Raw genomic sequence first — 23,246 nt, forward strand, 5'->3', positions numbered from 1 at the left:
ATGTAACAAGAAATAGCTCCAAAATGTTTAGCTTAATCTTGAACTTTAAATGGAAAAGGCAGCCAGGGCAAGCCAGCATTTCATCAATTTCAGACAATTTCGTTGAAGATACAATGGCATGAGGAATTTTACAAAGCTTATGGAAATTGATACTGCTTTGTGAGCAGTTCTCAAGATTTTCAAGTGCTCACTCTGGTTTTTTCAAAATTACAAGAAAAGCTAGCAACAATATTGCTACAGAATATTTTAGAGCACATCTATAAAGAACCGGCCAAGGAAAAACAGCCACCAGCATTGACTGAAATTATCTGCCAAAGCAACACCTACAGATGTATTTTTTAATCCAAGTTACATTTCTTCTATTTCAACTACATATCCTTATGCAAAACAGAACAGAAATATAAACTATGCAACAAAGTGCACAGTGTTACACTGAAGTTGCTTCAATAAGCAAGACACTGTGCCCCAGATCTAGAAGAAAAACACTTCTTCCAAACAGAAAGGCTATTTCAGACTAGCCTCACTGTTTGAGATATCAAAATGCTAAAAATGCTGCTGTGACACCACTTGAGCACTCAAAACAAGTCAGATATGATTTCTTAGACACTGCATAAAGTACATTCCACTGAGAGCCTGCATTCATTAGGATTCTCCTGAAAATTAATCCAAATCACAGCACTTAATTCACTTGCTGGAAGCTCACCACAGTAAATCAGGGCAAACACTCATTAACAGCTTTAGATGAGTTTAAAATCAAAGCAAAAGATGAGACTTGTGTGTGTTTCAGTTAAAGGACTTCACTCCAAAACCACTAAGTTTAAAATCTGATAGAAGCACATCACTGTTGCACACAGAGGAATCACCTGGTGAAGTCCTTAGCAAGACACCAGAGGGGCTCAAAAGGTGTTTGATAATTTCTAAAGAGCTCCTCACCCTCAACATGGACAATGCCATGAAAAAGTGCCATGGAGAGCTGCCTTCCCCTTGCATCAGGAAACATTTTGTTAAATGGGAGTGGCTGCTGTCCTTGGGATAAAGCAGCAGCTCCAGGCAGCAGAGAGGAGCTGACACCTGTGCAGGGCTGTGCAGGAACCATCCCCAGCCATCCTGGGCAGGCAGGGGAGCTCTCAGGAGCTCTCACCCCCTCAGCTGCAAACACCAGCCCTGTGCTCACCCAGCTCTGAGCTTTGATTATTCACAGGCAGGCACCATCCCCTCTGCTGCTCCAAAACATCAAATAACCCAAGCCATGAAAGCCAAGGGCCAGAATTAGCTGTTGATCAGGGGAATGGGAAGGATTCCCAGAGCTGGCACAGCCAAAACTCAGGGAGAAGAACTCTGCTGTTGCTGCCATGCATTACACTGCACTCACTTTTACTCAAAAGCAGCAGATTGAGATGAAAAGTTGTCTTTGGAAACAAGCAAACATAACCCTCCAGTATTCTCCTTGAAATTACAACTTGCACCACACCATTGCTAGACCTTAAAATTGTGAATATTCCAATATTAACTAAATACATTTTTCCACACATGCACTCAGTTTCAGTATTTCCATTGACACAGATTTGCCACAGTTCAAGATCAAAAAGAAATTACAAGATAAATCTAACTCTTTTATTTTCCCCCTATTTTTTCCCAGTAGCATTTATCACTGGCCATATCACTTTGTTGTAAAAGCAGATATTACACTTCACAGATATTACAGTTCACACTAGGAAAAAAATCTTTCACCATGAAAACAGCAAAGTCAGGGAAATAAAAAAACCAATATTTTCTTTTTTGCAATACCAATTAATCAGGAAGAAGAAAGAATTCCAATTTCCACCCCAGAGCCCCAGAAAAAGTAAATGAAAGATTTCTTTCAGGTAACATCACAACCAGAAAAGTTAGTTTTTCAATATTCTGCCTCACACTAGTATTTTACTGGGAGTCTCACAAGTATGGTCTCTTATCTTCCATGGGACCAACATACAGCACTATTTTCCTCTTCTACTGAGCCTAAATTTAGTCACAAATAAATCATCCCTTAACTGTACAAGATGGTGATAACCACAAGGAACAATGTCCAACTGTGGATGTATTAAATGTATTAACCCTCTTCCCCTGGAAAATTCTCCTGTTGATTTCAAAAACCTCTGGTTTTTTTCTGCCATTATAGGAACCTTGCCCAGGATTACAAAAAACAAATAAAAAAGACACACTCAAAGAGCTTAAAAAACAAAACAGTTTTTGTTTTGGTTTAGCACTGGTTTTGGTTTTGCACTAAAGCAAGTGCTAAGCCATTTTTCCTCAAGATAGCTTGCAGAACTTCACAATTATGAAAGAAAATTCTCTTGTTCACTGTTCATTAATAGAATAGAAAAACTTCAAAGAGCATCCTATATGCAAACCTATTAAAATCTTTTTAAAGTATGACATCAGACCAAGTAAAAACTGTATGTGTATCTTTATATATATTTAAATTGGCAGAGCACTTTTGCAGACACAAAGACCTGACCTGCTTTCACTTAACTCGAAAATGCTATCTAGTGATTATGGAAAAACTTGTAAGAAAAACTATCAGATAAAGAACAAAGAATTAGAAAATATTGCATAAAAAGGTTTAGAAAAGGACAGTTATGAACACATTTTCTGTATAAATATTTTGAAACGGGTAACATCACATCCTGCTTGAAGTGCCAGACAAGGAAAATGTCTTCTCAGGTCACAGGTGACTCCAAAAACACTCAGGCACCATTAACATGGAAAATGTTTATAATGTGGCAGCAGACATTTAAATGTACTGCAGTGCAACCTGTAGCAAATAAAATCCACCTGTTTCATTACAACAACCTAGTCCCAGGCAGTGAAAAGCAATGGAGAGCCCAGCTTCCCTCAGAACACGCCAGGATCAGGAGCTGGCATGCTAAAAGAACAGGAAAAAGCCACTGCACAACTTCATGGAGATTTACTTGAAGGCAGTTGTGGCATGAGAGAGGGCAGGAACAGGAACATGAGTATTGTCAAAAGGTCTTGTGGTTCCAATAAAACCTATATTGGGACATGGCAGAAATGTAAGAAATTCTGGGGGGATCACTTGAATATCAAACTTCAGTATGAAGAATCCAATAAACGAAGAATCAATCAGTATGAAGAATCCAATAAATGAAGAATCCAATAAAATGAGACGTGTTCAGCAGTGCTGTCACACTCAGCCCCCACACCTATTATTTTATGTGAACCAATGGGTCACAGGGCAGGGGTTCCTGTCTGCAGCTGACAGAACACAGAAGATTCATTAAAAATAAAAAAAGTTCTCCTACCTTCTGGAAGATCTCTCTGTCACATAAATGAATAATGCCTTTCATGTCTCCCACCACTCCAAGACAAACACTAATAGCCCATTAGCTACCTCCAGGTAAGCAAGCAACCAAATACACACAAACATGCTGCAGAAACACAGGGAAAACCCAGCCTATATTTTTCAAGACAAAAAGAATTTCAGAGTAACTCCTGCAGCCTGCAGCAAGTCCTGTGAATTTCTTTGCTGCAATTTCTGTTCAGGACTGACACCAGCTGACAAACTGCAACATCTATGGAGACAATTAATAAATACATCACTGCCTGATGGTCAGGAGTGGGGCAGTGGGATCACAGAGCAGGCAAGGGCACCTCACAGCCCAGGGACCCCACACATCCAACTTCCAGAACACAGAACCTCCTTGCCACACTGATTCCTGCGAGCACAAGGAAAGCTCTGAATGCCAGTTTCACAATAAAAGCAAAGTCAGCCTTTACAAGAAACATCTTAATCTGATAAAGGGCTGTAGCAGACACATTAGACTTCATTAACAGAGGTAGTAATTGTTCCCATTTACATAATTCACACCCGAATAGTTAATGGCAAGTAACTATGTCTAGATTACACAGTAGGACAGAGACTGCAGAGCAGACAGAGCAGAGGGGAGGGCAGGTAGAAAAGATGGCATTCCAAACAAAGAAAAGCTTACATTCCAGTAAAACCCTGCCAGGAGTACAAACAGAGGGTATAATCAGAGAACTGACATGATTCACAATAACTTAGAGGTGTACCAATCAATAAAAAATGAATTCCTGTTATTTCCTAGCCCACCTCACACTTTAAAAACCTTTGTCTGCTACATTACTTTACACAAAAAGTGTGAAGCCCCTATCTTTTAGGGCTATCTTGGAAGATTTTAGGTTTGCCTAGTTTTGGAAGGTAAAAAGGCTCACTGCTTCTCATGTTAAATTAATTACCACTACACACAAAAAGGACAGAAGCAAGTTTACTTTGGAAGCAGCAATCCAGCCGATGCAGGACACAAGGCATTGAACCCATGGAATTCAGGGTTGTTTATCAAAATATCCTTGTGGCCAGCAAGAAAGCAATAATAATGAATTCAATTAAGACAGAAATAAGACAAAAAAGTAACTGTTTATATTAGAACTGTCTCTCATTCCTAAAGAGCACATAAATAAATGTTAAAGCACTGCCATCTGTTTATATCCAATCCTTTTTAAAAGCTGGGGGGATGGTGCTGGTGGTGCTTGTTTTATATTTTTTATATTAAATTCACCAACTTCCACATCTGCCAGGTGTAACAGAGCCTTTGTTCTGTCTCACCCAACACAAGATGTGAATTGATACACTCTCCCCCACACATACAGACAGAGAAATCTTCCCAGAAAAGCATCTCAGAAATCCCTGAAATTCTTCACGTGACTTTGACATTTTAAAAATATGTTTTGTAAAAGGCAGGTCATCAACCCTGACCCAAACAGTTTTAGGGGGAAAAAAAAAACCAGCATTAATTTGTCAAGGGAGCGTTTTATTTCTAAACAGGAAGTGACATTCCTGTTAAACACTTCTTACATCTGAAAGGGTGGCAGGAATGGCACCACAGAACATGAAACATCTCGAGTCCCTGTTCTTTTTAGACACCTACAAGGTATCCCATTCAGCAAGAACCACCTGCAAGTCTGTAAATGAGAGCCAGAAATATTCATTCATTCATTTTCATCAATTTCCTAGTTAATTTCTTTCCCACACGTATACAATTCCTTACCCGCCAAGGAAGAACCTAACACAGCACATGCTCTGTCCTACTCTACAGCACTTTCTCTGCAAAGGCACTTTTAACTTTTAAATTTTAAAATTTAAAATCAAATTTTGTTTCTTGTAATACCCATAAATCTGGATAGCAGCACAAAGGGTCTGCTGTCACCATCACAGTCCCCTTTCTTTCTATCTCCCTTCCCAAACAAACAAGACCACAAAAAAGGCTTGTATATATGTATTACAATAAATACATATATTTCAGCTAAACCTTTATTTACTTATGTGTAAGGAGTCTGGCTAGGTGCACCAGGATTTCTTTTGTGCAGTGACTGGGATGTAATTATAAGTCTCTAAATTTAAAGCAGATGTGAAGGAAAAAAAAAATCACCATGTGCCTGTTTGAAAGGCAAAATACAAAAAGCAACAGGTATCAGAACTCCAACATATCATTTATATCACACACATCACTTCCTAGGGATAAACTGATTAAATTAACCCCGACTCCTCAACTTATGTAGAAGACTGAAGACCTGTGGATGTTAATTTTCTGTCACTGTATGGATAAAGAGTTTATAGACTCATTTTGGAGTACAAAGTCAGTAAATACTTTGTGTTTTTATCCATGGCTGTTTCTCTCTTTCCCACAGGTGGCACGCAACCAACAAGCCACTTCCTAATAGCAGAAACAAAATGTTCAAAGCACTACAGATATTTCAGAAGTGCCCAGAAGCACATGCAGCCAGCCCAGCCTAAAGTCACCATGGGCAACATCACAGTGCAAGGCAAAGCATGCTCCAGCTCCAGGAATTCCATCATAATCTCACCCTGACAACAACCATATTGACACAACCCACGTGCTGCACAACACCACTACTGCTACACCAGCACTGCATTTCCTGGGATCTCCTGCTCCACTCCTGCATGCCAGAGTTTAAACTTTTGGCTTAAAGAGCAATGGATAAAACCCTCCACACCTCACTGAACACCCTCTTGCAGCAAGGGGCAGGAACCCTCACTGTGGGCTCAGTTCTATTATTTAAAAAGCCACACGCATCCCTCCACACTTATATTTCTATCCAAACCATACTCAGCTAAAACAAGCCAGATCTTCCAAATGTAACACAATTCTCCAGTGGTTTAGCCAGGTAAAAGTTGGAACAAAACTCTCTCTCTAAAGAGGTTTTCACGCTTGAAAAGAGGGAGGGGGTGAGGGATAACAATGGGAGGGTATCCTGCTTCACAAAGTAAGGAATAGGGGCAAGGAACTCCAGCACTGGTGACAATAGTGAAATATTTCTATTCATGCAGCAGCATACAACTGCTACCAGGAATGAGAAAACGGCAGATTCAAAGGAAGAAAGGAAAAAAAAAAAAAAGTAAGAACCCACTAAATACCAAAGACCCCTCAAAAACCAGCCAGGATTTCTCTCATCACCAAGATCTGCAATTCAATAAAAGGGAATAGGCCACATAAATCCCAAACTTGCCTTTTTTGCTAATCAGTTCATTAGCCACATATTACAGATGAAAAGTTACGTGAATAGAATCTCAAAAAAAGCTCGTGACAGGATCAAAAAGAATGCTAAAAATTATGAAAAACATGATGCTTTAATATAGTCCAGAGAGCAGGTTTTCTACAGTTCAGGCTTCTGCTAACATCCCAACAGTGATTTAATTACACTTAAACTGGTTTCCCAGAAGTGGTGGAAGAAGTTCAAATTATTCAAAGACTATTATGAACTCACATTTCATTCAGCAGATCCCAACCTTCTTCTGGCTGATGGATTCAGACAATTCCAAATTTCTGGATGACACAGTAGGCATAGATTGACTGTTCTGGGAACTGCTGTTCTGTCATAAAAGTTCTGAACTGTGCTTCCAGAACTGAACTGTACTACAGTACAGCTGTTAAATAAATAATCACTGCTTTCATTACTGAAAAAAATCCCTTATTTTACTATGAATTCCAATCACAGCAGCACGGGCAAGGTGGTGATTTCTCTCTGTCTTATTCTATTTGGAATGGCTCTGAGGGTGCTGACTCACAACTGACCCTGAACTGGGGCTCACAGCCGAGCTGCTGCAGGTTCCAGCACAAACTCCAGGACCGTGTCAGGCAGTGGCTCAGGAGGGGATGGATGTGTGTGCAGCCTCCTACGGCCGCAGACGCAATAATCTCAGGGAGCAAAGGAGGGCAGGCGGCTGGTGGAGGTGACTGCTGCAGACATCCCTGGCCATTGTTCGAGAATCACAAGCAAAAGCAGACAACTTTCTGTGGTTAGAGCCTGTTGGATCGGAGCTAACAGGCTGCACGATCGAGCGTGGCCCCCAAAATGTGCTGGGACAAAAAGCGAAACACGCATTGCTCTTCAGAACAATTCTATTTTTAACCACTTGCTTTCATTCTTTCGGCTTGTGCACTGCTCCCACCACCAGCAGCACCTCCATAGGTGTTTCTTTACATCTTTGCATCTCCCATTTCCACCGGGGCTTCCCTTTAAACCATTTCACAGGGTATCAGCACCAACCATAACATGAAACTTCCAGGTTCAATCAACCGTGTTGCTTCCTAACCAACCCTCAGAGCCCACACTCCCAACGAGACAGATGTGGAAGGGCAGCAATTCCTGACACAGGCTCCAGGATGGCAGCACGCTCAGAAACAAAGCACCGTGTCAGCTGACGCTGCCTCGTAGTAGATGCAATAAAATACATGAAACTGACCAGGCAGCGCTCGCGGAGAAAACACCAAAAACCCAGCACGGCACAAGGTCCGGGCAGCAGACACGGCTGCCCGTTACCTCGGTGAGGTGACTGCGATAACAAAAGCGTGCGCTTCGCAAGGACAGGCTGACTGCGGAGGGGCGGAAAAGCCCGGCCGGGAAGGCGAATGGGCAGAGCAGGAATGACCGCCCGTGCGAGGCACGGCCGAACCCCGCCCGGGCGCCGGCAGTGCCCGGCAGGACGCGGGCCCGCGGGGCGATGCGGCCGCGCTGCCGGGGCCGGACCGGGGCCGCCCCGCCCCGGGCGGTGACAGCGTGAGGGGCCCGGCGGGGAGAGGCCCCGACCCCCCCGGCCGCCCCCTCCCTCCGTCCGCCCGGCCACAGCCCGCGCCTCCCCGCGGGCCCGCACCCACCTGCGCTGCGGCTCCGCGCCCACAGCCCCCGCCGCCGCCGCCGCTCCCTGCCCGGCCGCCGCCGCAGCCCCTGCCCAGCGCGGCGGCTGCTCCCGCAGCTACCGGCGCCCGCAGGCCCCGCCCCGCCCCGGGCTCCCCCCAGCGGACGGCAAGGCGCGTTAACCCGACCCCCCCTGCCCGGAGCGCGGCCCCTCACCTGCCTGTCAGCCCGCGGGGAGGGGACGGCACGGCACGGCACGGCACGGCACGGGAGGGGAGGGGACGGGCGGCGCTGCCCGCACTCGGCTCCGCTCGGTTCGGCTCCGCTCCGCTCCCGCCCGCGCCCCCGGCGCGAGACACGCGCAGGCCCCTCCCCCCGGCGCGCGCGCTCGCCGCGCGGGGCTTCCCTCGGCCCGGCCCTCCCCACCCCGCCCCCGGCGCGCGTCACCGCCCGCGCGCGTCCACCGGGGAAGTTTGGCCGCTCTCCGGCACCGTAGCGGCCGCTCGGGGCGGGAAGTGCGAACAGGCCGCGGCGGGGCCCAGGTACGGCCGGGGCTGCGGACCGGGAACCGGACCGGGCACAGGGAACCGAGCCCGACACCGAAACCAGCACCGGGAACCGAACCGGGCATCCCCCTACGAGCGGCTGCTGAGCGGCCCCGCCCGGCGGGCCCTGAGGGAGCCCCGGGCAGACAGCAACAGAGCCCATCCAGAATCCTCCCAGGTTGGGTTTGCTGCGATTTCAGGGCGTGGGGAGCCAACAGCACTGACCTCCTTAGCCCTCACTCCCAGGGGACACTAAATTGGGAGATTTTGGCAAATGAGTTAGGTCTGTCAGACTAAACATTTACTGACATGTAAACTATCACTGTTTAAATTAGTATCTTCTTCCTGAATACTGCTTATATTGTAAACATGTTCTATTATTTCATCATAGTATATCTTTTATGTATTATTATATTTTTTTACATTTTATATATTCTATTATCATTTATATTATAATTCAGATCTCTGGCAGGCTGATATCCACTGAGATCTCAATAACCTGAACTTCCCTTCCTACTGTGGAAGCAGAGAGTTAAATTATATGAGTCTACAGTAATTAATTAATTTCTGTAGACTCGTATAGCGTGTGTAAGTGCATGCTACAGTATCTAAGACCTTCTGTCAAACCTAAGGTATCCCCCAAAAAAGAGATAATTTATATTTATCTTGCTGGCTAAGAAGGCAGAAGAATGGAAATAGACACAGGCTTGCCCATGCCCCAGTTATCCTGCCAATTTCAAGTGTAAAGGATTTTCCATTTTACAATAAGCAAGTGTCAACCTGGAGCAAAACCGAGCCTAAGAGCTTTAGTTTTTCATCCCAGCTTAATTAGTGTGTCATGTTAATGGGGTGTTGCTGCCAGAGGTGTCACCCGTGCCTGTGATCAGCGTGGGTTTGTGCTGCACAGTCTGACAGAGCTCCCACATTGCTCACAGAGGTTTCATTTCCAGGCTGGATTAATTAATTCCTCGCCTGCTAATTGCATCTGGGAGAGCTGCAGGCTCCCTGCTCCCAGCTGGACAGGCTGCTGTTCCTTGCAAGTCCCAAACCATCACTCCTGGGTTAAAAACCCTGCTGCCTTTGCCTTGCAAGGACTGGAGGGACTGGTACATAAATGATGTGCTGATAAATCAACCTCAGAGGCTTTTAGAAAGGAGTGCCCATGTAAATAATTGATGATATTTGAGTAATATTCCTGCCTGGTGTGGTCTCCAGAACAAGATCTTTTACTTTGCCTGCATGGATGTGAAACCTCTTGAAGAGCAGATGGTTCATTTTGGGTTTCCTGACTGTGAGGTGTTACTGTTTCACACCTGGAAAAAAAACTAGAATGACAGAATTATTTCTCTTTCCTTTCAGTTCTACCCCTTGGTCACTGTTTATTGTTATAAGGAATTTATTTTTTTTATAAAATCAAAAATTATTTGTGCAGGGGTACCAGTCAATCCCTTTAATGAAATATTTTTTAAACAGGTACTGAGTAAAAGCAAAGGAATTAAGTAATGTGAGAAATTCAACAGGATTTATATTTTTGGAAAGCAAATGTATTTCAAATTTAGAACTGCTTGGGATGACCTGTTTCCTAGGATGCTGCTGGTGCATTTTTAAATAATTAAACTTCTTTGGACCCTTTTTAAGGCAAAAATTGCAACAGGCAGTGAAACAGCAAAGGGGTAATTGACACACTGCTGATTACAGAAAATGTTTGGAGGCATGACCAGCAAAAAAATTTGAAAAATATGCAGGCTAAAACACAGCAACCACTGCTAAACCAAGCAGTTTGGGCTGGATTTGGAATTATTGGGAAAGGTAATTATTGGTAAAGCAGGCCCCTTGCAGCAGTTACTGGTGTACAGTGAACTTGTGCAGCTGTGTAAGGGCTGCCATGGCAGGGAACAGCACAGTGAGGTGAGTTTCTCATCCTGTGTGCCAGAAATGCAGCTCTGTCAAAAACAGGTAATATTTGTTTCAGATGTTGGGTGTAGCCAAAAATTCTGAAATAGAAACACACCCCCACAAATGCACTGTTGCTCTTCCAAAATTGTATAAAAGTAAGGACAAAAGAGCTTTACCCTGCGTTCATTAAAATGTTAAAAAGTAAAATCAGAAATAGCATTTTCTGTTCAGTGCAGGGAGGATCATGAGCCTAGACATGCCAAGAGTAAACCCAGCAGTGCCTGACAAATAAAAGAGTTCAGCTGTGCTTTTGGAACCACACAGATTCCAGTGGGATCAGTGGCCCTGCATGGAGGTGCTCACCTGTGCTGGAGCTGAGCAGGAGTTGTCTCAGTGAAAAAAGCAAATATATTTAAACTTCTGCAGGGAGCTCAGACATGCTATGTGATTTTACCTTTTTTCTCTTGTTACAGAATGTGGCCTGAGTGAGGGGCATGAGAAAGGCACTGTCAGCACCTGAGGTGTGCAGCAGACACTCAGTCTCCTGAGCTGAGCTAAACATTCCCATGTTTAACCCCTCAGTGAGTATCTTTTCCTCCTGCTGGAGTTAACAGGACATTCCTTCACTTTTCTCAAGCCCTCAAGGTTGTTTACCTAGAGATACCAGAAATTAAACTGGGGAAGCTCTATTGTGTGCAGCTTGTCCACAAGCAATTGCATCATCTCTTTTCCACTCCTTTTAAACGGTGGAGTGGCACAGGCCTGTCTTGATTAGGAACATCTGCCCCATTACACTTGAAAGAAGCACCTCAGCTCTGTCAAAAACAGGTAAATCAGCTTATAAAATAGTTTGGGGTTCTCAGAGCAAATAAAATGCCACAGAAAAATAAAATCTGTAAAGTTTTTTTGGATGTTTTCTTAGAGTAATACCTTAGGTTGAGTATGTGGCATTACCTTTAGTGCTTGCTAATTCCCACTTGCTGCCTGTGGAGCTGTTTGCTCTTGCTGGGCTCAGTGGAACTGCATTTATTGAAAGAAAGCTCAAGATTGTTACTCAGCCTCTCTGAGGGAAGCTTACCAGATAGGGAGGTCAGGGATGAATGAAAAGCCCTCTGGATGTTCAATCTGTGCTGAAGCCCTGTTTTAGCTTGTGGCTGCTGGGATTAATTCCTTGGAACATCAGTGTTCCAGCTGAGCATTGCCCAAGCTGTGGTGCTTGCACAATGCTTGGCATGCAAACTATTCTGAAGTGATGGAAAAGTGCTGCTTCCCCCTCACAGGTGAGGGGAGCTGGCACTCCTGACTCCACAGGGTTAGAGCATGGTTCAAAACCTAGTTTGTCAAGGCAGAGTGGAACTGGTAGGAAAAGTCATGATGTAATAAATAAATTTGTGGGGGGTAACAGACAGTTATAGAAAGGTAACAGACACTGGGATAGAAAGGTGTGTAAGGAAGTTAGAAAATTAGAAGTTATGTCCACACAATTATGGCAGGTGAAGGTGCTGCTGCTGCAGCCCCACAGTGGTAGAGACACTTGAACAGATGAACTTCAGGATTATCAGTTCTGGAAGATGTATTTATTTCCTGCACAGGAATTTGTGTACACACACATTTTTCTCAGCAGTGCTCAATTTCACCACCATGCAAATACACCTACTTGTAGAGTGCTGTTGAAAATTACTATTTCATAGCCAATTTCCCAAAACAGAGGTTGTTTTTTCCTGATTATGTACCTAATGTGTTCAAATTTTCAAAGCCAAGACCAAAACAGGTAGTAGTAAAAGCTGCTGAGTTTCTTGACCTGTTCTAGTGTGCCAAGGCAATTTTTGGAACACAGTTCAGCACCTCTAGTCTTATGTGGACTCCTTCTCAGTGACAAGAAAACTTCCTGAGAACATGACCAGCTAAACTCAAAAGAATTCCCTGTAAATAACAAACAATTGTTCCATTGCCACAGAGACAGTAAATTATAATGCCTGAGCACCTTTAAACTGATAAACTGCTTGTATTATCCTGCATACTCAAACACATACTTGAACTTTAATTTTTAGTCTTTCTGGTTTAAAAATAGCAGATATTTTAACACTGATTAATGAGTCAGGCAGCCTCCTACCACAGCCCTGGCCTCAGAGAGTGTCCAAGGCTCTTGGGCACTCCAGTGAATGGTTCATTATCTACTCCAGCATTAATGTTTCATGTGAGTTAAAACGTTGTGGGGAGAGGGCAGGGCAGTGAGGAAACAAGACTCCAGTGAGGAATGGAAGCACCTTGCCTTCCCTGGCTCCGGCACCAAGACAGATTTATGTGCAGAATTAACTTCTCTCTCTTCCCAGCTCCTACTCTAATAATATTTTATATTGTCGTTGTCTCATTGCAAAACTTCCATACCTTCTGAGTGACGTCTCGTGAGCAGCTCCTCACAGCACTGACTCCATCCCCCTCCTCCCCACACAGCCAACAACTCCAGCTCTCCTCATTTAGCTACCCCACTCTTTTATAGCACTCATCCTTATGGGACACAGCTGTGGCCTGTTAGGGGCAGGCCTGTTCCCAATCCTTGGTGATTGACACAGCTGCAACTCCTCAGGGGTGAGACTGCCTTCTGCATTATCTCTATTCTCTGACATTTTGTCCCCCCCCATATTCTATCAAACTTCTGTCACTCTGAAATGCTCAGACAATTGCTTTGAGATACAGGGCTTGGCTTTGCAAAACTGCAAAACCCCCCACATTGCCCTGATAGAGGGTTTGGTTTAAACAAGGCTCACAGCTGAAGCTGCTCCTGCAGGTAAAGCCTGAAACTAAACTGATTAAACTAAACTAAACTAAACTAAACTAAACTAAACTAAACTAATCTTGTGTCTCCTTCACTTAAGCTGGATCCACACCTAATTTGAATACAAACCACTGACAACTGAATTTAGACTGATAATGGTGCACACCATGTAAAAGCTTGAAGGATTTTTAACTAAAACTGGTATTAAGCAATTTTGCATCAAAATGCCACCCACCTACTTTGCATAAATTGGTCATAGTGTTTGTAGGCAAGTGACATTTTGGTCATTGTTTCTTCCCAAGGGCTCAGAGTGATTAAGATCTGATTGAGGCAGCTTGGGGGTGTGAGTGGAGGCAACAGCATTGTTCAAATTTCAGTTCCCTTGGCCACACACACTATTTATGTCTCTCTAATTGTCTCCGTCCCAATGCAGTGAACTCTCTTTGCTGAGCAGAGGAAATAGCCTGCTTAAATCACAAGGGTTTCTCCTGGTCATGTTGCTTTCTATTTGCTCTCTTCCAAAGCCAAATGTTTTTACAAATTGCTGCTAACTTCTGATGGAAATGCATTCAGGTGCATGAACTCTGTACAATTATACAAGTTTGGGACCAGAGAGGAATAATTCTAGCCAACCAAAATTAAGGAGAATTTTAGCTACACTTGCCATAGTTACCAGTGCTCACATTTGCCAAGGAAACAATCAGTATTCTTTTTCTGAAAATCGTTTGCCAAGTCCTCAATGAACTTTGGATTTCTTGTTTAGAGACTGGAAAAACAACTTAATTTAAAAAGTGCCACACCTGGAATGCATTAACAAAGCAGAATACTAGCCAGGTGCTGACTGACTGGCAAATCATGCTATCTGCTGAGGATTTTAGGCTTTCTCAAACCGTTTTGACATCTCCAATTTTGTCTTGTATTTGTATTGCCTACAGAAGTCTGAGTGCTGGGCTATCAGTTGTGCTCAGCATTAGTGCAAACACAATAAAAGATTTTCTCTGTGGGTTATTTGGGAGTGCTGCTCCAGCCCCTGGCACAGCTGGATCCACAATCTCCCCAGGGCTCCAGAGCAGGGGAGTGTTTGTGCAGTGCTGGGAAGTGTTGGACACTGGCTTAGAAAAGGGTGCCATCTACTGAGTTATTGGTACCACTTCTTACAGCTCTGACAGGTTCTGTGTTCTCAGCTCTGCATGGTTGCTTTGTGTGGCACCAGGCAGAGTGATTACAGTCAAAACAGCAATCTGAAATAAAACTGGCAAGTCAGGGTATGGCTGAGTAAAGCTGTCCATACTTTTTATCAAAGTATGAATGGATATTGAAAGTGGTCCAGGAAGACAGTGCTGAAGAATCTGAAAGATGGAATTCTTTTTCTTCCCTGGCATGGTACAGTGCCTTCACGTTTACCTAAAAGGAAAAAAAAAACCCCACATTTATAATTTTTTACCAGTGTGATATTTAGAATAAGTTTTCTGCCATATCTTCATCAGTTCTGTCCTCTTCAGTGATTTTATTTTCTCTCACCTCCAGGGATGCCTGAGAGCCAGGGGAAGGACAGTGAGAGCTGCAGCAGCAGCAGCTCCAACACTGGGGACTCAGTGGCTTCCTTTGGACAGGTCAGTTCCTTTTGCCCCTGAGGGAAATGCAAGTTGCATGCTCACACTTTTGGAAATCTGCTCTGCATGTTTATTCCTTTTCAGCTTGGGTACAGTAAGGCTGGAATTGTGCTGCACCCTACTGTAATTCGCATTTTTTCTCTGCAATAGTCTTGGCATGCCCCCAGTTATAATGAGTTGGTCTGGATTCTTCTCAAAAGGTTTTTACATCTTGTACCTTAAAAGTGGGTCTCATTTTATTCTCTCTTATTCCCAGATGGCCTGAGTCATGCTTACACATATTCACAGATTCAGAAAAGCCAACTGCTTTCAGCTATTAAAAAATGATTTTGAAATGTTGTAAAATAATTTGGAAAAAAGAAAACTGTATCTGGACTGAGCAGAGCTTTTGGTGGTGAATTCTCTTCTCCATGACAGGCATTTCTCCATAGTTCCTGAATGTGGCACAAGCTTGTGTTTTCCCTTTTTCCTTATGCTTTTTGGTTACAGGCTTGCACTCTAGAGTCAGAAAAAGATAAAATTTTTACTGTGAAGTTTAAATAGAACTAAATACAAATTAGAGCAGTTTGGCAGGAGTTGGAATTTATATGGTACACACACTATAAAATTCTGTGTTCTGCTGAATTGTTAGGGCAGCCAGTACATGCATACACAATATTTATGATTTAAGTGGTGAAACCTCTGTTCTGTCTCACTTCAGGCCATAACAACACGAGGGTTTTAGTTCCCAAATCCTTAAACATACATTTGGGCTTCAGTACATTTTGTAAATTGGATTTCTAAGACAAACCTAAACTTACAACACTTTAGGCTTCCTGTGATGCTGATGTTCTCCAATGATACCAGTGATGTTGGAGTTACCCAAATAAATTGGACAATTCAAGAAATTCCTTGTTTAAACTATACTTAGCTCAGCTTTCCTGAGCTGCTGTCCTCCCTGCCCTGGTGACACGTGGCAGTGGAGTATGGTTCATCTTTAGTTCTGTTGGAGTCTTTAAATACAAATTTCTTGTTGATCACAGAGATACTGTGTTTTGGTTTTGAGCAGTAATATAGACATTTATATGTGTGTTTGTGGTTAGGATTATTAATGAAAAATAATTGCTGCAGCTCAGTAATTAATGCCTGTATCTATCAAGAGTAAATTGAAAAAAGAACAGTCTAAGGCATGTACACACCCTGAGGTGTTTCCTTGCCTGTTACACCAACTCAAACACTGGCTCATGCCCATGTGGGAAGGAGTGGGATGCAGCAGTGCTGTTGGCAGAGGAGGGGAGCTGAAACAGGAGGTGAGAGAGATTTTGTTTTCTTGTTCTTGCCAGTACCAGTACACGGCCAGCGAGTACCGAGCCATCCAGCGCGCGCTGCGCCAGAGGCTGGGCCCCGACTACATCAGCAGCAGGCAGGCAGGAGGAGGGCAGAAGGTAGGAGCAAACATCATCTTCAACTCCATTCTCCCAGGAAAACTAGGGATTGATGTTACAATATTCCTTATTTTCTTTTTAAGTTCATTTCCCTCTAGTAGTTTAATACGCAGATATGGATGCAAAGTGAGCATGGCATAAGTTCTGGCTTTTATTGAGCCACAGATTTTCCTTTTACACTTAAAAAGAGACTTAATTTTTCAGTGCTTCATCTTTTACAATGGAATATTTATCTACTTGTGCAACACTGAGATGTTATCCCTATTTTTCCCCAGAATTGGAACATATGAAACATTATATAATAGTGGCTACATTTACCATCTTTAGTGCCCACTGCCTTCTCTTGATTAAGTCATATTTGTTGTTATATTAATCCCCACCACATTTCCTGGAAGAGAGTGCACCTGTAGCTGCACCATCAGCCTTTTATTCACATTATCTGAACCTTGAATTTAGCTGGGTTTCCTCAGTGTAAGATGGTATGTGTAATCACTGTTAAAATAAAGTGTGCAGAGATGTGTGCACAAGGCTATGTGTTTATATATATACATATTTATGTGTGTTTGCTCTTCTTTTCAGGTGTGTTACATCGAGGGTCACAAGGTCATCAGTCTGGCCAATGAAATGTTTGGCTTCAATGGCTGGGCTCACTCAGTCACTCAGCAGAATGTTGGTAAGAGTCTCTTAGGGGCAAAGAAGTCTTTGCTTCATAGTTTCCATCACAGAACATGATTGGAAGGGACAGGGGTCCACAGGGATCACTGAGTCCAACTCCTGGCCCTGCACAGGACACCCCAAGAGTCACACCCTGTGCCTCAGAGCATTGTCCAAACACATTTTGAGCTCTGGCAGGCTGTGCTGTGCCCACTGCCCTGGGAAGCTGCTCCAGAGCCCAACCACCCTCTGTGGGTAAAACCTTTTCCTGATACCCAGCCTAAACCTGCCCTGGCACAGCTTCAGGCCATTCCCTGAGTCCTGTCACTGTCACCACAGAGGAGAGATCAGTGCCTGCCTCCTCTTCCCCTCTCAGGGAAGCTGTAACTGCAGTGAGGTCTCCCCTCAGCCTCCTCCAGGCTGAACAGACCAAGAGACCTCAGCTGCTATAACTTCATCACTTCAAAGCACCTGGGTGCAGGCATGAGCAACTTCCAGGTGTCTTAATAGTTAGTAAAAATGAGAGAAATTGAATAATAACAGAGCTTCTGTTTTCATTTTAGCTCTGTTATAGTCATTATTCTGAGTGTGTTTATGATTATTCCCGAGCTGTTCTAATCAAGTCTGTGATCTCTATGAGTACACTCAGTCAAGAGTAATTACAATTAAACATTTAACACTCAGCGGTCCTAAGCCAAGTTTCAAACTCACCTGTAATTTTTAGACTCCCACCAGTTACTATTCTCAGTTAATATTCCCCTAATCTTTAGGGACCCATCTTTTTCTGCAGATTTCTCTTCTAGCTAACACCCAGTACTGAGATTTTTACAACAGAAAACTTTGGGAAAATTTTTCAACTATAACGTGTTCAGGTGATCTTAAAGCTTCAGCCTCTCCATGCTGATGGCTGAAATGGTGCCTGCCAGAGGAGTGCTGTCCTTGTTGGCAGATCTGCTGTGCTTATGCTGAAGACTGGTTGTTGAAGTAGGTCAAAGCAGCAGCTTAAATTACCTTCTTCCTTCTCCCCCACCTTCAGAAATCTTTTCTTAACCCAGGCTGGTAGATTCTAGAAATAGAACAACTTACTTCATTGCTTTCCATCTATTCTGCACCACGGTTTTCTTTCCCCCTTTTCAGTGAAGAAAGGACTGACATCCTTCAAACTTCAACCTTTCTCAGATAATGCCATAACTAGTTATTCCTTAGAAATTCAGGCTTTCTGCAGAGTTCTACTGGATGATAAGAAAGAAGTTTCTTTCATAGACAACAGTTGCTTTTCCACTATTGATTCTATACATTAACACTTCAAATATCTCCTTGCAGACTTCGTTGACCTCAACAATGGCAGGTTCTACGTGGGTGTCTGTGCTTTTGTGAGAGTTCAGCTTAAGGTAAATGGGTTTTTTTGTTGGCTCTGACTGTAGCTGAGCAATTGCCTGAAGCTGTGGATGAAAGTCCTTGCATGGGTCAGAGCACAGTCCTCAGGTGCTGCCCTGCATTAGGGAACCTGCTGGTGTCCTAAACAGTGACCTTGCTGTGGAACAAACAGCCAAGAGCAAGCACCCAGGCCTGGGAAAGCACAGCACTGCATGTATAAAATCCTCTTGTATTTGAAATTGTGCTGCAGGATGGGTCATACCACGAAGATGTGGGCTATGGAGTCAGTGAAGGCCTGAAGTCTAAAGCCTTATCCTTAGAAAAGGCAAGGAAGGAGGCAGTAACAGATGGACTGAAGAGAGCCCTCAAGTAAGTGAAGATGGGCGCTTGCTCATGTTCAGAAGTTCTGTGGGATGAAGTTTCCAGTCTCAGTGAGCCCTCTTGTTTCTCAGGTGCTTTGGCAATGCCCTTGGGAACTGCATCCTGGACAAGGACTACCTGCGAGCCGTCAACAAGCTGCCCCGGCAGGTGCAGGACAGGGGCTGGCACTGCTGCTGGCACAGGGCTGGCACTGCTGCAGGCACAGGGCTGGCACTGCTGCAGGCACAGGGCTGGCACTGCTGCTGGCACAGGGCTGGCACTGCTGCTGCTGGCACAGGGCTGGCACTGCTGCAGGCAGTGCTATCAATGCTGCTGGCACTGCTGCTGGCACAGGGCTGGCACTGCTGCTGGCAGTGCTATCAGTGCTGCTGGCACTGCTGCAGGCACAGGGCTGGCGCTGCTGCTGTCAGTGCTATCACTGCTGCTGGCACTGCTGCTGGCAGTGCCTCTCATTCCTGAGGGTTCCTCAGACCTTCCTGGCAAACAGCTCACACACACAGCAGGCTGTTCCTCAAGTGGCACCTCCATGGATCCTGCCTGCTCCTGCTGTGCACCAGCTGGGGGCAGGAGGCTTCCAGGCAGTCACCTGCCTTGTGGAAGGAGGGAAAATGAAGCCTTCTACAGCTGCTGATCCATGGACTTCCATAGCAAAGCTGCCTTCAGTCACAGTAGGACCTGCCAAGCTCTGCTAGAGGCCTAGAGCTGCAAGGCAGTCCTGTCAAACACTGTAGGAGCAGATCCAAAGTGACACCTCACAAGGTAAAGATGGCCCAGGCCTCTGGTTTGCCAGGGACATCATCTATTAGAGGCACTGCCACAAACCTGTAAGGTGGCAGAGCCAAAACATCCCATCTTTAATAAACAGCAATGGTGTACCTTCCTCAGAACTCAGTAAAGGTTGGCCTTGCCCTTTAGCACAAGCACAAAAATGGACTGGTAAAACAACTCACTCAGCAACAGCCTTGTGGGGCTGTGAGAAGCTGTAAAATCCTGTTCTCATTTGCAGAGCATGTGGGGAGACCTCACCATCTGCCCTGCAGCACTGAACAATTAAACCAACACAAAGTCACAGGAACTCAATGATTAACTGACTGAATTACTGGGTACTGAAAGAGCATTTCAGGTTTCTAACTTACTGTTCAGCTTAGAGCAAACAAAATAGATTTTTAACGAGTGCTTATTTCATTAAGTTGATGATAGAAATTTCTGAACCTTTTCTTTTTTCTCCTTGACCAGGTACCCCCTGAGTTAGACTTGGTCAAAGCTAAAATGCAGGACTATGAGCCTGAAATAGAGCAAGCAAGGTACAGCAGCTATGTGGAAAGGCAGAGTGCAGCAGGGAGACAGCCCTGTGAGGTGACACCTGGCTGCAAGCCTGGCCAGACAGAGGCTGCTGTTGTGACAGCAGATCAGAAACAGCCCAATGCTCCCAGGTGAGACTGCTGTTAGAAATGCATTTTTTAAGCTGTATTAGAAATTACTGAGACAGCTTGATGCCAAAGATGCCATAAAGCACTAGTTGAGTGGATTCTCTTTGCTGTTATTTCTTAATGACTTTTTTCTTCCCAAGATGCAGTTGTTGAGGTGCTGTTTAACTTTGTGTTTGTGGGTGGGAGCAGGAGCACAGACTCCTTGGCCATGGAGTGTGATGCCACTTACGAGAGGAAGCTGCGCCAGAAGCGGCTGCAGCAGCAGTTCCGGGAGCAGATGGAGAAAAAGCAGCAGGTCCCAGGAGTCACTGCCAGCAGCAAACAGGGTGAGCAGTGGCATTCAGACCTGGCACTTTCCATCAGAGCTGCTAGAGAGAGAGCAGGCAAGGTTACCCACAGCACAGGAGCCTGGCCAGCTTCATGTGCTGTGCCATCAACACACCTCTGAGGCCAAAGGCAGGAGCGTTAGCATATATTCCCCCTCTGTGCTCCAAAAGTGTCAGGAATGTCAGCTCTAAACCTGCACCATTAAATCTGCAACTTCCCAGCCACCCTAAAGCAGCTGCTGCCAGCACCATTAACCTGCTGCATCCAAGCTGAGGCTGCAGCGTTGGCTGTGGTGGCTGCAAGCAAACAGATACTGCCCAAGCTACTGATACACTGCCCTTGGCTCATGGGGAATCTGGGGCCATGTGGGGGCAGGAACATGGTGATAGACAGGCTAAGAACCATGTTAAAGTAGCAGGAACATGGTGATAGGCTAAAAACCACATTGAAGTAGCAGGAGCATGGTGATAGGCTAAAAGCCATGTTGAAGTAGCACAGTTGCTCCTCAGATGTCATCAGCTACACAATGTTACTTCCCACATTCCAAGCCTTAGCTCTAGGACAAAAGAGGGTACCTGGTGGTGGTGCTGGCTGTCATTTCAGACCTGTGCTCTGCTAAGAAGGAGTCAAAGGGTTTCTGGTATTGATCTCTTCCTGTGTTGCCTCCTTGCAGCAAAATCTGATGCTCCTGTGAAGCACAGCACTCCAACAGAAGTGCAACAGGAGCTGGCCATAGAAGAGGAGTTCTTTGCAGGTCAGCCAAAAAGTGATGAGTAATAAAGTGTTAAATCATTGGCACTTAAACCAGGTTAATTCAGAGTACAGTGTAAGTGTAAAACCTCTGAAGAACTGGAATAACAGAAGTGTGAGTGTGATTCTCACCATAACAATACAAACTTTGCCTGAGTGGCAGGGAGATGATGTCCATCACTATTGGGGTTTCACTCAGGCTCTTCAGTAGAGTTGTACACCTGTTTGATAAATCCTTTTCCTGAGGTGATACTGCACAATACAGAACCTGCATTGTGTGTCTTTTCCCAATATAATCCTGGATATTTTGGTACACATTGTGGTGCCTGCACTTTGCTGAAGGGCACCAGGGGCAGGACCCTGCTGCACACTGATGTCACATTCATATTTTCTGAAAAATTCCTTCACCCAGGATTTTTCTCCTGGGAACCTGAGAAGCCTCAGAGAAAAGGGAAAAAGTAATTATCTCATTTGCCTCTCCTGTGTTTTGCTGCTTTGGAATGTGTTTGGAGATTGTTTACCCACAGGTGATTGTTTCATTGGATTCTGGTGTGAGTTGTTTTGAGTCATTGGTCAATCAGTGCCAAGCTGTGTCAGGACTCTGGAAAGAGTCACAAGTTTTCATTATTATCTTTTTAGCATTCTGTAAGTATCCTTTCTGTATTCTTTAGTGTAGTTTAGTTTAGTATTCTTTAATATAATATAGTATCATAAAATAATAAATTAGCCTTCTGAGAACATGGAGTCAGATTGATTGTTCCTTCCTGCCATGGAGGTCCCTGCAAATACACTGACATAAGAGATGCTTTGCAGTTTAAATTTTATAGTGGTCACTGCTTGTAGGAGAAGAATGTGCTTGGTCTTGGAGCTACTGCTATTCCTGCAGTACACTACTGTGTCATGGATCCCCTTCTCATTCCTTCCAGATGATCCTGAACTTTGGGACATCTCCTTGGAGAGCACTGACCTGAAGGTGACGGGTGCCAAGCTGTCAGAGCCCTCAGGGGCTGCACAGCTGGCACCTGGGACACCCCGTGGCCAGCAGCAGAGGACACCCCACAGGGGGAACCAGCACAGAGCTGCTGCCAGGCTGGCACAGCTGCAGGGCCCTGCTGCAGCCCCCTGCACCAGCTGTGCCCCCCAGCACACCCCAGGTACGTGCTGCCACCAGGGACTGAGCTCTGGTTCACTACTGGGGCTCTTGGGAGATTGGGAAAGTCCAGTGGGAGGAACATTCCTTTCTTTTGGACCTGGCTGCAGAAGCTGGGACAGTGCTCTTGGGAAACTGCTTGTTTCCATCCAACTGTCCTATCAATGAAGAATTAGAAAAAGAATTGAGGAACCTACTTAGAGGCAGAAAAAATGTGCATTTCTCACTTTCTCCCCGTGTGGCAGGGTGCAGCCCCATCAGGAGAAGTCAGAGCTTGAAGAAAAGGAGACTGGAACCTACGTGAGGGATCTGTGCCTCTGTCATGGATTACAGCACAAGGCTGCAGCTGCCTTTCCAAATTGTGTCACATGGACTCTGCTGCACGTTATAGTGAAGCAACAGAAAAGAACTTCATGTACTCTCAGGTTATTATGTACTTCAGATGCCTTTTCCTCTAACCACACCATTATTTGTGCTCCTGCAGCACGAGACTTGTGGCCATATTACATTGGGTATTACCTGTAAATTGCCTTAAGCAGTAACAGAATGGATTGTTAAAAATGAAATGCAGCTCACAGCTTGTCTCTCCCTCAGTGCTGCATTCCAGCACAGAGATTTTCAGTGCAAGGGGGAGCAGGGGCTGTGGCCAGGGGACAGAAGGTGCAAGCTGTGCCTGCACACCCGGGGTGACACTGGCGGTGTCTGAGGTGCTGCACTGCTGTTTTTAAATAAGCTTTCAACCCCTTTT

General features: G+C 44.8%; 2 protein-coding genes across 9 annotated transcripts in view; one reads left to right on the top strand and one right to left on the bottom strand.

The window, feature by feature from the left end:
• Nucleotides 1-8,500, bottom strand: part of ERC1 (ELKS/RAB6-interacting/CAST family member 1) — a 266,470-nt gene extending 257,970 nt beyond the window's left edge. For 4 of the 8 annotated variants that reach the window (XM_054281944.1, XM_054281943.1, XM_054281942.1 and 1 more), the window contains exon 1: nucleotides 8,392-8,499. The gene's annotated coding sequence lies outside the window, so the exon portion shown is untranslated. Of the gene's footprint in view, nucleotides 1-8,195; nucleotides 8,248-8,391 lie in introns of those variants that run through there. The other 4 variants (XM_054281946.1, XM_054281945.1, XM_054281949.1 and 1 more) reach the window with 3 other exon arrangements.
• An 8,513-nt stretch (nucleotides 8,501-17,013) lies between these two features.
• On the top strand, nucleotides 17,014-23,110 carry RAD52 (RAD52 homolog, DNA repair protein). Its single transcript, XM_054281950.1, has 9 exons — nucleotides 17,014-17,102; nucleotides 18,407-18,474; nucleotides 18,711-18,829; nucleotides 18,913-18,988; nucleotides 20,078-20,274; nucleotides 20,461-20,597; nucleotides 21,272-21,352; nucleotides 22,275-22,502; nucleotides 22,744-23,110. Exons 1-9 carry the CDS (start codon nucleotides 17,054-17,056, stop codon nucleotides 22,800-22,802), a joined length of 1,014 nt encoding a protein of 337 aa, XP_054137925.1. The 5' UTR covers nucleotides 17,014-17,053; the 3' UTR covers nucleotides 22,803-23,110.
• Nucleotides 23,111-23,246: the final 136 nt, after the last annotated feature.

The sequence above is a fragment of the Melozone crissalis genome, unplaced genomic scaffold (assembly GCF_028551555.1).
Source record: "Melozone crissalis strain CALT ecotype California unplaced genomic scaffold, PUWL_Pcris_2 ptg000033l_1, whole genome shotgun sequence".
In the NCBI taxonomy this organism is placed as follows: Eukaryota; Metazoa; Chordata; class Aves; order Passeriformes; family Passerellidae; genus Melozone; species Melozone crissalis.